The sequence below is a fragment of the Leishmania donovani genome, chromosome 36 (assembly GCF_000227135.1).
Source record: "Leishmania donovani BPK282A1 complete genome, chromosome 36".
Taxonomy (NCBI): Eukaryota; Euglenozoa; class Kinetoplastea; order Trypanosomatida; family Trypanosomatidae; genus Leishmania; species Leishmania donovani.
Window position 1 is genome coordinate 1,726,864 of NC_018263.1, and position 14,469 is coordinate 1,741,332.

The 14,469-nt window shown below is 58.5% G+C and overlaps 5 protein-coding genes across 5 annotated transcripts; all 5 read left to right on the forward strand.

The window, feature by feature from the left end:
* Positions 1 to 943: 943 nt before the first annotated feature.
* LDBPK_364600 (alternative oxidase, putative) lies at positions 944 to 2,404 on the forward strand (the record flags this gene model as incomplete). The annotated part of the gene is made up of 1 exon (XM_003865526.1): positions 944 to 2,404. The coding sequence occupies one exon, from the start codon at positions 944 to 946 to the stop codon at positions 2,402 to 2,404; it is 1,461 nt and encodes a 486-aa protein (XP_003865574.1).
* A 1,008-nt stretch (positions 2,405 to 3,412) lies between these two features.
* LDBPK_364610 (gamma-tubulin complex subunit, putative) lies at positions 3,413 to 6,010 on the forward strand (the record flags this gene model as incomplete). The annotated part of the gene is made up of 1 exon (XM_003865527.1): positions 3,413 to 6,010. The coding sequence occupies one exon, from the start codon at positions 3,413 to 3,415 to the stop codon at positions 6,008 to 6,010; it is 2,598 nt and encodes an 865-aa protein (XP_003865575.1).
* Positions 6,011 to 9,029: 3,019 nt separating this feature from the next.
* Positions 9,030 to 11,927, forward strand: LDBPK_364620 (ATP-dependent RNA helicase-like protein; the record flags this gene model as incomplete). The annotated part of the gene is made up of 1 exon (XM_003865528.1): positions 9,030 to 11,927. One exon carries the CDS (start codon positions 9,030 to 9,032, stop codon positions 11,925 to 11,927), a length of 2,898 nt encoding a protein of 965 aa, XP_003865576.1.
* Positions 11,928 to 13,097: 1,170 nt separating this feature from the next.
* On the forward strand, positions 13,098 to 13,682 carry LDBPK_364630 (hypothetical protein, conserved; the record flags this gene model as incomplete). Its single annotated transcript, XM_003865529.1, has 1 exon — positions 13,098 to 13,682. One exon carries the CDS (start codon positions 13,098 to 13,100, stop codon positions 13,680 to 13,682), a length of 585 nt encoding a protein of 194 aa, XP_003865577.1.
* Positions 13,683 to 14,201: 519 nt separating this feature from the next.
* Positions 14,202 to 14,408, forward strand: LDBPK_364640 (60S ribosomal protein L22, putative; the record flags this gene model as incomplete). The annotated part of the gene is made up of 1 exon (XM_003865530.1): positions 14,202 to 14,408. One exon carries the CDS (start codon positions 14,202 to 14,204, stop codon positions 14,406 to 14,408), a length of 207 nt encoding a protein of 68 aa, XP_003865578.1.
* Between the last annotated feature and the right edge of the window lie 61 nt (positions 14,409 to 14,469).

Consider the following 14,469-nt stretch of genomic DNA (forward strand, 5'->3'; position numbering starts at 1 on the left):
ATCAAGACAGGGTGCGCCGTGTATGTGTGCCTGTGATTGGATGTGGCATGTATGCGCATCGCTTCTTTTTCACTCCCACGCTGAGCTTTTTTTTAGGATCTTCGCTGCGGAAGCGGGGATGTTCCACGCTCTACTTGCGCATTCTCTTCCCCTCTTCCCCCCCCCGTCGTACGTTTTGGCGGGCGAATGAGGCCGACAGGTACGCGATGACGAGTGGCTCAATGCGCGAAATGTGAAAAGCGCAGCTGCACCGATGAGGTGGTGGTGGCCCGTTTCACGCTGCCTCGATGTTTGAAATAATACCACACAAACCACAGAGGACAAAAACCGTGCCTGCGCGCGCTGCGCGTTCTTTGGAATCCAGTGAATTGCGCGTGTGCGTGCATGGCTCCAGAAGTCGACACACGTATTAGGAGTGGGTGCCACGGAGCGGTGAAGATGCCCTCTGCCGCTTTCTGTGGGCCCTTTCTCTCTCTCTCTCGCCCGTCCATCGGATGCCGCACCTATGGGGTTACAGCGATACTCCTGCCTTGCACTCTCACGCGCTAACGCCTCCTTTTTTTTCCTTCGCTTTGCGCGCGCGCTTTCTCTTTCTCTCTCTCTACCCCTTCCAGCCCCCCCCCCTCCATCGTGATCGGCGTGTGTGCCGGTGGGATCGACACGCAACAGCGGACAGCAACAAACGGAAAACACATCCGCAAAAAGAAGTTTGCACGTATACACACACGCGCGCACACACATGCAGACAACATTTACAGAGGTGTCTCCTTGGACAAGTGGTTATGACGATGAAAAACAACCGTCATTAAGCAACAGGGGGGAGAAACATCATAGGAAACACCAGCAGCCATACAAAGAGGAATAACAACAACTCTCTCTCACACAAACGCAGAGACACACAGAGACATTCGCGCACACTGGAATACACAAAACACCTCTATTCATGCAGATGATGATGCGACTCCACATCCGCGTTGCATTGACATCGCTGCCAAGCAGCAGAGGTTACGTCTCCAAGGAGGGCGGCTACCTCGGCACTCGCCGGCCCGCTTCGCAGGCCACCTCGTCTGTGGGCTTCTCGGCGAGCATGTCGGCATCTTCGTCGAATGCGCTCGGCACATCCTCCGCCCGTATCAAGCCCTCGTCTTACCTGTATTGCTCATTCATGGGCCACTCCACACGCTTTGCCGCGATGGCGCCTCCGCTTACACGCGCCGGTATCACGCAGCTGGAACGCGAGCCTCTGGCGCATAGCACCCCTGGCCGCATCAACGACCACATTTGCATTGGTATGGTCAAGACGCTGCGCTGGCTGGCCGATCGCGCCTTTCGTGAGCGGTACATCCACCGAGCAACAATGCTGGTAACCGTTGCGGCTGCAGCTCCAGCAGCGGGCTCTGTGGCGGCGTATTTACGCATGCTCTTCAGGCGGAGCAACAGCAGCAGCGCCTGCACAGGCGATTCACAGATGCCCACAACAGCCGAAGCGAGCTCCCCGTTTCTGGCCTTTGGCGGCTCTCCAAGTGCCGGCGCCGCCCCACCTATTCCTCCTGCGTGCCGCTCCTTCGCCATGGCGCGCCCCTCACTCTACATGTCTACGTCCAGCGCCACCATGGAAGGAACAGGGTCGACACCAGAGCATTCCTATGTGGACGAGCTCCGCGGCCTGCTTGCGCAGTGCGAGAGCCACGCCGTTCATTACCAGGTACTGAGCTGCATGGCCGAAATCACCCTTCTTGAGCGCGGTCTCGTACTCCTGCTGCAGGCAGTACACTTTACCATTTACCTGGCCTTGTTTCTCCTCTATCCGCGCATGGGCTTTCGGCTCATGGCTTACACAGCGGAGGAGTCCTCTGTGGTGTGGACGCAGATGGTGAACGATGTCGACCTTGGCAAGATTGCCGAGCCGCGTGTGCCGCAACTGGCACTGCACTACTGGGGCCTAGAGGGGGTCTTTACCGCACAGGCGGCGCCACTGCCGAAAACGGTGGCTCCGCAGGAGCAGGAGGCGGCTCTCTACAAGACCAGCGAGGGACTTGTGACAGAACAGATCCCTGTTACTGACGCGCCGATATCGGGTGCCTCGCCGGACGGTGGCGATAACGGCCATCGGGCTGCAACGCCTCTGTCACGATCCGCCGACCACGTGCCTGTGCCTTTCGCGGCGGCGGGTTCTTGCGACGACAGCGCTGTGGACAGTAAGGAGAGCGAAGAGCGCGTCATCACTACCTCCGACCGTGGCGCCGGCCCGGGGGCGTCCGTCTTGACGCTGCGCGATGTTGCACTGCTCATCCGCTCTGATGAGATGATCTTCCGCGACCTGAATCACGAATTGGCGAATAAGCTGGACATGCAGCCGAGCTGGACGCAGCGCCTCTTAGCATCCCTCGGCGGAGAGAAGTAGCCGGGAAGTCCAGCGCAGAGACCGTGCACAACACGGACTGAAACGTGTGCATCGGGTTTCGTGTAGGTGTGGCAATCTCAGCCTCTGGGGAGGAGCGGCAGCGCTCTCGCGCCCTTCAACAAGCTGACACTGAGGGAGTGTCTGATGGTGCTCCAACAGCAAGAAGGTGATTCTTCTCGGAGCCCAGACAGACATGTACATGCGGGGGCAAGGAGGTGGAGCTGTGCCTCTTCTTCCTTTAGTTGCTGTTTTCCGCCTACTCTTCCTTAAATGTGAGAGTTGGGTATTGCACCCTTCTGTTATCCTTGCTTTTCTACTTCCTCAGCTTCGTGCGCGTACGGCTCCAAGCGGCGGTTGTGTATTTTGGTTGGCTACCGACCTCCAGCGTTTGTCTGCTCACCGCATGGCAGGCAGCAGCAGCAGGAAACGTAAAAGTGGAAGACAGCCAATGACTCCACGCGCGTGCAAAGACGGCGCCGCTGGGATGTGCGACGGCTCTCTCTGCTCTCCCGTGTGGCGGAGACGACTGTGCGGAGAACACTCAAGTTCTGTATGTGCATGGAGGTTTGTGCCACCCCACGCCCACACTTCTCCCTTTCACATTTCCCCTTCGCTCCTGTAATGCGCTCGTTTTTCTCCCTTCTTGTATCGTTCTGCGACAGCATCCACGTGTGTCATTGACGTCATAGAGAACACTGCCTCGGCCCTTGGAAGCTTCACGCAACTCCGGCGCGCGCGCACGCACGCACACACACATATACATATATATGCATGGATGTATGTGCATTGATACACACACATACATGCACACACAAAGCAAACAGTGACATAGACGTAAATCTACGCCGTTGTTCTTGTTGACTGCACGCACACAAACACACAGACAATATACATACACACGAACGCTCGCTTGCATCGTTTACCTTTTTTTTGTAAGGGGCAGCGTTATCATCCATATCTACACCGATTCGTTTTTTTTTTTCGTGCCTGTGTGTCCTGGCGTGGGCAATGAGCAGCACGACGGATTGGGCCCGCTTCCTCGCCGCGCTGGAGAAGCGAGGGGTTCGGTTTGATCAGGTGCAGTACGCCACTGACCGCCAGGAGGTCATTCGTGCGACCGGCATTACAGATGCCCTGAGCATCGCGGTAGTGGAGACGGTGTGGCAGCGCCACTGCAACAGCGGAAGAGATGCCTCGGACTCGATACCACTGGACCACCAAGGCGCTTCCGCCAGTAATCCCACACCCACTCGCACTCTGGCACCGCTTCTGTCTCAACCAGCACCCGATGAGAGAGGGCCGGCTACGTCTGCCAGAGCCTCGAACGGCGGTGTGGCTGGTCTGCCGGCTCTCCACGAGCTCTCCCAGTTGACAAGGCTGCCAGAGGAGTTGCAGGACACCGTGTTGGCGACAGAAGTGCTGGCGGCAGCAGTCGGGCTTGGGGGCGTCTTCCTCCAGTACACGCCAGCGGCACCCGGCACCTCGAGCGGCATCAGCCCCAAAGAGGGCTTTCAGGTCTCGCCGCTGGTGCCTGCGTCCATGCGGAGCCTGTGCGAAACTGTCCTGCCTGTCGCCGACGCCTTCATGGCACTTCGCTGCATCGAAAAGGCCGAATACTCCAGTTGTAGTCTTGTGCTCATGGCACTCGGCGAGGTGGTTTCCGAGATCAACACGAGCTACGCTCACCAGGTGTCCAAGCTGCAGCTCTGGAGTGAGGGGCGGCCGATGCCGCTGATGGGTGTGGTGTCGGAGATTCTCCGTGTCGGGCATCACGTGGTACGACTGCGGCAAGTGCTGCCAATGGATCTGATTTGCTCAGCACTCGCTGAGGCGGCGGCGGCGGCTCCGACATCGTCGACTTTCGCCTCTCCCTCTACCGGGCTCGTGGGCCCTCGCATCTTGAATCACCTGTGTGACCAAGTGAACAAGTACTCCGGAAGCTGCGAGGATCACGAGCTGCTGACGCTGCTGCTCCGCCGCTCGCTTGTCCCGTATCTGCGCATGCTGCAGCGCTGGATGCACAGCGGCGTGCTAGACGACCCGTACGGTGAGTTCTTCATATCGGAGGTTTACCACCCAGCGCGGCCGTCCCCGACGGCTGCGAGTCATCAGCAGCAGCGACACGTTGGCCAGTTCTTTTTGGATGCGCTGGCGCCGTCGGCGACAGGCGCCGGGCGCGAAGGTGAGCTTGGAGCAAGCGGCTCCAGCACGGCTTCTCAGGGCCGATTCGGCTTGAAAAGACGTGCGACTGCGCAGCAGGACGTGGTGGCCTTTGACCGGCGCTTCTCCCTCAACAAGAGCCTCGTGCCAGTGTTCCTCAACACACCGAGTCGCATAGCCAAAATGGTTTTTTTCGCTGGTAAGTACTGCTGTCTCTTGCGAGAGTACGGCGCGGCACTCCCAGCGTTTCGCACCGCAGCCGTGTGTGGCGGTGCTGGCGCTGCTGCTGCTGCTGCAGGATCCAGGCCCGACGGTCCGGACGACGCCCTCTTGACTTGGAGCGGTGCGGACCAGCTTCAACGTCAGGTGCAGGAGTCCTTCGAGATCTCCAGCGGGGCCGTGATCCAGCTGCTGTTTAGCCCGTCCGTCGACTTACTCGGGCACCTCAAGTCTCTGAAGCTGTACTTTCTCCAAGAGCGCGGTGACTGGGTGGTGGACTTCCTCGACAGCGCCGAAAGCCTCCTCGCTGAGCATCCGGATCGCGTCAAACAACACTCGATGCAGGTGCTGCTGCAGGCGGCCGTGGCCCGCAGCTGCTCCAGCGATCCGTACCATGACTTGATCGGGTGCAGCTTTGCGAACTGCACGTTGGAGGAGCTGCTGCAAGAACAGAATCGGCAGCGCGACAGCGGCGGCGACACGTTGACTGCGGCCGTCGGCGAGGGTGCGACGACGGCGCTGCCGTCCCGTCGGAGCATGGGCGGTAACGGTGGCGAAGTCGACGCGCGGCGCAGTCTGGAGCTGCTTCAGCTCGAGACGGACCTGCAGTGGCCCTTGACGTTGGTGCTCGATGGAAAGGTGACGCATCGTCTCAATGTCATCTTTCGGCTACTGGTGTGGGTGAAGACCTGCGAGCGGCACCTGTGCGAGCTGTGGTATACAAACGAAATCCTTGGCGAGTTCAGTGCTGCTTACGGGCTGAAGCACCAGTTTGTGCAGTTTCTGCGTCAGTTCCAGTTTTACGCTGCCCATTTTGTGCTGGAGCCGCTGTGGAGTCGCCTCATCGCGCGCATCGGTCAGGCAGACAGCGTTTTCGCCATCTCGCAGGCGCTCACGGACTTCTTCGACGGCGTGGAGACGGGCTTGGTTCTCTCCAGCACTCAGCGCTTCCGCAGTCTGGCACACATTCTCGAGCTAACGGAACGTTTCTGCGCGGTAGGGATGCACAGCAGTACAGCGACAATGCCGCTGATTGAAGCAACGCTGCATTCTGTCGAGGACCAATTTCTGCGTGCGCTGTCGGAGCTTGCCTCGCCGATCGGACCTGACTACCCGCAGTTGGTGCCGCTGCTGACATGGATCGACTTTAGCCGCTTCTACGACCAGAACAACGTTTATCATGTTCAGCACGGCGCAGCAAGCTCTGCAGCAGGTCGTAGTATGTAAGGGCGCCGTGGGGTCAAGGGTGTGGAAGCAACCGGGGCGGCGAGTGTGTGGGAGTTGTGGGCAGCAGTGACCGGGCTACACCTGTGCAGCATCGCAGCCGCTTGCCCTGATGCTGCTTGACCCTTTTAGCTGCGCCGTTCTCTTTTCCCGCCTCTTCTTTGCTGTGACTAATGTAGAACGGGGCGACGAACGAAGAGCAACAATGCCGGATGTGTCCCTCGGTTTGTTCTTTGTGAAGGAAGGGTAGGGGGAGGGGTTTGCTCTACGGCAGATTGATGCATAGAACAAGCTGAACCCTAAAACGGATGAGCACACATGCTGCGCTTTCTCAGACGCGTTTTAGCTGCCTGCTTGCCCCACACGAGAGACGTGCACGGGTGGGGGATGCGATGATGCGGTGCATCAGTCGTTTTTTGCACAGAGATAGCGAGGCTGGGGAGCCGCAAGGCATGCGGCACGATGCTTCCACCACGACTTCTTGCACGGGCTGCACACTGTCTGTATCGAGGGACTTATGCTCTTGGCCTTTCTCCCCCTCTCATGCATGTCGTGCTCGGTTCTCGCATGCCGGGACGAATCTCGACCACTGCTGTGCCAATGCTCCCCTTCTCCTCCCTTTCCCCTCGAACACGTCCTGCGTTCCTTCGCTAGGCTACCTCCACCAATCCACCCCTTATCTTTGAGTGCCTCATTGCCCTTCTTTGCCGGTGAGGAGGGAGCGGGTCGATGCACGAAAAAAAAAACGAATATCGGCACATCCGAGGCAGCGACGACCACACCACGCTCGCATAAGCCCTGTGCGTGTGTGTGTGTGCCTTTATGTGTAGTTCACAACCCTCCTCCTCTCCCCTTTTCTTTTGTGTGAGCATTTCTTCTGCTGCTCTGCGTCACACATGGCACACGTGGTGCATCGAGAAATAGATGTACACCCCTCGCACACCCCACACCGCCGAGCCTACAGCCACACGGAGAATAGAAAAGGGGAGTGCCACCGGCAGTGCCGCCTCCCTTTTCATTGTAAACAATGCAGTGCCGTGCTCCTTTTGAAATCAGGAAAACACAAAATCGAAACTTATCATCATCGCATGAGGACTGGAAAACGAACGCAAGCCGAAGTTGTATGTTGCGTCCCCCATCCACTATCTTTCTTCACGAACAATAGGCTACGTGGGTCGTGTTCCCGGGTGTGCGTGCAGCGTGCGACGGTGCATGATTGGCCTCTGAATGGAAGAGATCCCACTTGAGCAGCACAGAGAGATGCGCTCTCGCACGCACGAGCAACATACACCGGATCGCACGCTCGCGGATAGTCACCTGCGACAAGAGCTTGGCTTTGCGCGAGAGTGAGGCATCCGCACACGCGGGGTCACTAGATCCCTCACATGGGCGGCTTTCTCTCCGCGCTGTGAGAGGTGTTCTCCGAGTTCAAGATGCTAGACCTGTGATTTGGTGGGGCCGGGGAGGCGTTTTAGGGCGTCGTTGCTGAAGGCGTTGGCAGCACTATACCTCGAAGGGAGCTTCCCCACTGTTGGTCTGAGCGTGAAGACGCTGCGTGCAAGGACAAAAAGAGGTGGGGCTCAGCCAAAGTTGTGGGGCGTAGGTGGCCAAGAGCGTTTCGGGCGCCGGATGACCGCGCACCCATCCAAAGAGTGCAGCCGCATGACTTGCTGCATGGGTGCGAGCGACTACCGGCGCGCCGAGCCGGCTGGACGGAAGCTGAACAGGCTACTCAACAGTGCTGCTCCACACAAGCTGCCGCTACTCGTGTGTCTGAGCAAGATCGACCGCGACCCTTTGCATGAGCACAGAGGCGTACATCGCGCTGCTGCAGTTGAGGAATATAGAAAACAACCTCTACATTGTCTTGCACATTCCCTCGTGTACGCAAGGAAGCAGCAACGGGGCTGTGGACTGGCTTGCGGGCTAGGGAAATCGCACGAGTGCGTTCTCAGACGTCGGCATACGCCAATGATGCAAGGACGCGAGGAACCGACGGACGCACACGTTCGGGCTTCTGGGCAGGCCGTTGTGCACCCGCGGCGCAGCCTTACTGCAGAGACACGGATGAACGAGAAACAAGACAAGGAAGCTAGCAACCTAAAGCGAAGGTAAGCGTCTTTCCAACCCCTTTTTTTTGCTTGTGTGTCGCTCGTTTCGCTTCACCACCACCACCAGAGTCCCTCAGCACCATGGCTCATGGCAAGCGCATTGCTGCCCGCCATGTGCTAGCCCATTCCACAAATTTCTTGCCACCTGCCATCTATATCTTGTTCAGTCGTTTTGTTGTTGCGTCTCACCGGCTGTGACTTTTTCTGCACAGCGCCGCACATCCGAGAGACAGGGAGAGGACAGGGAGTGCTGCTGCTACGCTTGAGTGCGACACCTCGTCTCCATGGACAGGCTTCCCTCTCTTTACCATCCTTTCATGCTTATGCTGTGTGCCCTTTTCTGCTCTGTCCCTTTTTTTTTGGGCTTTGCTGCTGAGAAATGACGGCTGTGCGGAAGACGAAGACGAAATGGAAAGAGGCGAAGAAATCGAAAATGAACAATGGCGGGCGGCGCGGTCGATCGTTAGGCTGCTGTCCCGCGTGTTGCGCAGCACTCTCACGACTGCTGTACTACTTTGGCACATTTTTATTGTTTGCTTCTAAGGGGATCGCGCCGAGGAAGTAGTTGCTCTGACGAACGCGCTTGTTCCACCGTTTGCCGCGGTGGATCATCAGCGCTACTAAAGTCTCCGTTGCAGTGTTTCCGTTCTCTTCCTATCTTCCGCTCCATCACCTTGGTCAACGGTGCTTTCTCTTCCCGACGCTTCTTTCTCTCACGTACAAAGCCAGCGTCTCGACAGCAGAGCATACTCACGGCTCTTGTGGCGGAGTCACGCGGGTTCACAGCACTCCCTTGTTCCCCGCTCTCCCGCCGCTTGCTCAGACAGGCATACACACACACAAACACATACACACGGGGAGAGAGAGACGGGTACTGCTGTTCATCACGAAGCAGAACCGCGAAAACTACGATGTCGCTCAAGAAGAAGACGTTCAAGCAGCGTATTCGCAAGAATGACATGAAACAGCGGCACCAGATCGGCTCTGGCTTACGGAAGCGCATGGGTGCCGCTCGTCGCATCCGCAACCGCTACGACTCGGTGGATGACGGGACACGGCCAATGGAGATGATCGTGTCTGAGATTGCAGAAGGTACGGCTGTGCCTAGTCAAGAGGCGGTTCTCGACCCCCGCAGTCTGACAGACCTGCTGCTGCGTCCGGCTGCGTCACTCGTGAGCAACAACGGTGCGTCGGCAAGCGCCAACGTCGCCACCACCTCTTGTGCTGTCGCATCGAAGTCGAACTGTTGCAGCGCCATCCCATGGAAGAGGAAGTCGTCGAAGTCGTCCGCACTCCTCACCTCTGTGCCACTTGCAGCCGAGAAGGTGCTGCCGTCGTTGCCGTTAGCCCCTGATGATCCGCTTGCCTTGCCGGACACCCGCGTCTTCGAGGAGGAGGAGCGGCAGCAACGCCTGGCGAGAGAGGCGGCGGCGCGGCAGAACGAAAACAAGAACCTGTACCGCCACAGCGGGCAGCCCTACCTCTTTTGGGAGCGCGTTGGGCTTCATCCTGCTCTCCTTCAGGCGCTACGGGAGCTGCACTTTACCCACCCCACCCCCGTGCAGGAGGAGGTGCTCCCGAATGTACTGGCAAGCGGTGACGAGCTGCTGGCAAGGCAGCGGAGCAGCCAAGCGGACAAGAAGAGCAAGATGCACAAGCGAGTCGGTGGCTCTGGTGGGAGCGCCGTCCAGGATGTGGTGGTGTCGGCCGAAACGGGCAGCGGCAAGACGCTGGTGTTTGCGCTACCCATCTTACAGGACTTACTCACCACGCTGGGCACGGAGAGGGTCACCACCGCCACGCCAGCTTCACCGGCAGAGACTGTGCACAAAAAAGCGACGGCCCAGGCGGGTTCGGACGCCGCTGTGGCGCGAGCCGAGCTGAAGGCGAAGCGCCAGAAGCGTATCATGCACTCTCTCATCATTTCGCCAACGCGCGAGCTTGCCCTTCAAATCGACGCCGCTATTCGCCAGCTGACCAAGTTCGCGCCGCAGGTGGTGGTGGGCTGTGTGGTCGGCGGCATGGCCCAAGAGCGCCAGCAGCGCGTCTTGAACCGACACCCACACATTCTCATCTGCACCCCAGGTCGTTTGTGGGACCTGGTGCAGAAGAACGAGGGCTGCTACCTCGGTCACAGTGTCAGCCGGCGCCTGCACTACGTCGTCCTCGATGAGGCTGACAAGATGCTGCAATCAGGACGCTTTGCCGAGCTGCAGACCTTGCTGGAGCGCATCCACTGCGAGGTGCTCCCGGCGGGTTTCGCGCAGGACCGTGAGGAGGGTGCCGAGCCGGGCGAGATCTCCGTCGAGAGCGGTCGCTGGGACCCCGATACCGAGACGTTTATTCCGTTCGACAAGGAGGAGACAGGCGCGACAAAGCCGAGGGTGAAGAAATTGGTGGCAGAAACCGTCACCGAGGCGACCGAGGCACCAGTGGAGACAAAGAAAGGCAAGAAGCGCGCTCGCGAATCCGTGGAGGCGGCGGCGGCGGCGGACGTCTCATCAAGTTCGAAGATGAAGAAGGCAAAGAAGGTCGCTGCAGATGTGACACCAACAAAGAGCCGCAAGACGGCCAAAACGTCTGCGAAACAGGCAGCCGGCCTGAGGGAGGAAGAGGACGAGGAGGCGGCAGATGAGGAGGAAACGGCGAGCAAGTATGGCGACACAAACGCCGAGACGGATCACGGCGATGCTCGCCAGAAGAAGGACGAGCCACATCCTATCCCGATGCCGCCGGAGCCGGCTGCGGCGCACCGTGTCATCACCTACGTCACGTCTGCCACTCTGTCGCTGCAGACAAACTATGAGCGGCGCGACTTCTCGGCTCGCAAGAGCATCATTCGCACCTCGAACGCAGATGTGCTGAACAAGGTTCTGCAGCAACTGGAGATCAAGCTCAGTAATGCGCAAGTCTTCTCTCTTGCGGAGTCGGCCAACGTCGCCGCGCGCGTCAACGAGACATACCTTCGCTGCCCAGACAATAGCAAAGATCTGTACCTGTACTACTTCCTCAAGACCTACCACGATGATCGCGCCATCGTCTTCGTGAACGCGATTTCCATGCTGCGGCGCTTGGTAAAGCTGCTAGAGGTGCTCGGGATCGCCGTGGCGGGCCTGCATGCCTCGATGCAGCAGCGCCAGCGTCTGAAGTTCATCGACAAGTTCAAGCAAGGCAAAATCCACGTGCTAGTGGCCACCGACGTTGCCTCGCGCGGTTTGGACATTGATGGGCTCAAGTACGTTGTTCACTACCAGGTGCCGCGCACCACTGAGGCGTACATCCACCGCTGCGGCCGCACGGCGCGCTGCGGCGGCACCGGCCTTTCTGTGCTGCTCGTCAACGCTCAAGAGCACATGTCGTTTCGCAAGCTGATGGAGTCCCTAGGTCGGAAGGAGAGTGAGGTGGAGACGTTTGCGATGCAGGCGACAATTGTGCACCAGCTCCACAGCCATCTGCGCATTGCGTGGCAGATTGATAAGCTGCAGAAGGAGATCGGGAAGTCCCGGGCGAACAATCAGTGGGTGAACCGGATGACGAAAGAGGCGGACCTGGAGACGGACGACATGTTCGACGACACCGCAGATGCCGAGAATCGCGAAAAGCAGAAGGCCATTCGCATCTTGCAGCGCGAGCTTCAGCTGCTCGGACGGAAGTCCACGGGCCAGTATGGCGGCAAGGGTGCCTTCCGCACGAGCGCATACGCTCTGGGTGCCAAGCAAGCAGAGCAGCACCTGAAGGAGCGCGCCGACCGTCAGACGATTCGCGTGGCGAGCAAGAAGAAAAATTTTGCAGCGAACGGCAAAAAGTAGCGCATGCCGCATTAGCGGACACGGAGGGAGTGACGGCTGCAGTAAAGGCATAAAGAAGCGAACGAAAAAGAAGGATGAAGCAGACATGAGATGTCTGTTCTTCCGCTTTCTTTTTTTTTTTGCGTCTGTGTGTGTGAGGGAGGCGGGAGGGGGCCGGGCTGTGCTCGCTCATGCTCACTCTTGACATCCTGTCTCACCTGTGCCACGCTCATTCTCTTCCCCTCCTTTGCTCCCGTGGCGTGACGCACTGGCCCAGGTCCACCAGAGGCGAAGGCGGCAACGGCGCTTGCATGATATGCCACTTGTAACGTTCTCTTTGTTTTTGCTGGTGTGCTGTGTGAGCGGTAAGCGACTGCGTGATGGCGCAGATTTAAGATCGAATAACAACGAACGAAACAAACGCATTCGTACCGCTCTCCTTCCGTGCCTTGGTGAGACGGTTGCGTTCAAACGTTGTTGAATGCATTTTTTTTTGTTTCTCGGTCCCCTGACTCCTTTTCATCTTTACAGCAGCCGACCTCCTCCGCAGTGCTCGTACTCATCGAAAAGAAGCGGGGAGTATGAGAGGGAGTACACGCATCTCTGTGTGTTGAGGGGTACGATACAGGGGGTGAGGCGGTGGGAAAACAACGATTTGTTGCGCGGTAACACAACTGAGTGTCTCGCATTGGCGCACAGCTTGTTTGGCGGTCGCTGCTGCTTCTGATGTGGGGCAGCGAAAAGGACACGTACCGGACCGAAGTGCTCTTCACTTCTGCGCCTGCCCCGCAGTGGAACCGCTGGAGCGGAAGGGGCAGCAGTCATCGTGGAGAGGCAACGCCCGTTTTATGTACCGTCCCTTCTGCGACAACAACAAAACAGATACCCCGTCAAAATAAAAATCGAAACACCGGTGTCGGTGAAAGCATCACTCCTTTCTTTACCCCCCCCCCCTCCGCCGCCCCACTTGCTTTCTCCGGCTACTTCTCGCAGTACACGCGACGTATCGAAAGGATATGCCGTATGCGCACCTCAACAGCAGCTGGCAGATTAGATACACACTTGAAAGCCCGGCGTGTCTTTCTCTCTCTCTCTGCAAGACGAAAGAGTGGAAGAGCCTAGGCGGTAAAAAAAAAGAAAACGCAAACTAAACCAAGACAAAAAAAAAAGGCACGCTGCTGTTTGAAGCGAATGCGCCGTGCGGGATGGCGCGCGGTGACACCGACAGCCGCTGTGGTCGGCAGTACTCGTGTGCCCCAGGCACTCGCGTTGCCATCGTCTGCGTCGTCCTGGTCATTGTGCGACTGCTCGTACGTGTCGGCTCAGTGCCGCTTTCATCACGCTGTTGGCCTCCTTGGGCGCACGCGGATTACCCGCTTTGATCTGCGCAAGCACGAGATGGAGAAACGGCGTCTTCGCGAGCTGGAGAAGGCCGGCATCGACCCGACGGACGACGACGACGCGCCGTGGATCGCCCCTGAGGAGCAGCAGCGGCTGGACGAGGAGGAGGAGAGGCGGCGTGCCGAGATGGAGGAGCAGCGGCAAGCGTTTATAAAGAAGCGTGCTGAGGAGGATGCGGTGAAGCGGCAGAAGTTCAAGGAGTTCCGAGCGAAACAGATTGCCATGAGTCGGCACCGCAAGGAGGCAGCGGCAGAGAAGAAGGAGGAGGCGCGGCAGCACCGTCAGCAGACAAGCCGTGTCGAGGTTGCTAAGGAGGCGAATGCTGCGGAGGATGGCGCGGATGCCAAAGGCGCATCTCACCACGGCACACAGTAGGGGAGGAAACAGCCGCCGCAGTGCTGCTTCCATCGCCGTGCGCGTGCCTTCTGCGGCTTGTGCATACACGGTAGGAGCTGCCCACGGGAGCTCACACCGTCCTGACCGTGTTCCCCACATGACGTGGACACGGCTCATTTTTGTCGTTCTGTTTTCTCACATATCACGGACAAAATGTCGAACACACGCCAAGCGGCGCATCTTTCTCCACCCCACTCATCTGCATCTACGGCCTCATCATGGGCTGATGCACCTCTGGGATTGAGATACGCATGCATGTGTGCGAGCCGTGGTAGTGAATATGCCCTTTCGTGCATCGTGCCTCCGCTTTAGGAGAGAGAAAAGGGGGTGGGGCGTCGGGGGAGATGTGCGCATGTGTGTGATCGCTTTCTCGCTTCCTGGCGCTCCCCTCAAGGAGCACGGAACGACGCTTTTCGTTTCTCATCCTCGCAGGCATGCGAAGTCGATGCACCCCCGTCCCCCTCACAAACGGACGCACGGGATCCCGTGTCTGCTCTCATGGTGCTCGGCATGCGGCTTCTCCCATTTGATTACCCCCTCCCTCCTCTCCGTGTCTGTCCGTCTCTCCCCTTTTTAAATCCTTTCCATCACAATGTGACTCGCGTGCACTTCTCCACCCTGACCACCTCGGCGCGTGCATTGCGCGGCCACACCCTGCATGGCTTCATCAGCCTCTCACACAAAGATGGTCGCCGTTCGCGCTAAGGTTGGCTCCCGCAGCTACGTCCGCCAGAAGCAGCTGGCCAAGGGCAAGAAGGTCTTCAAG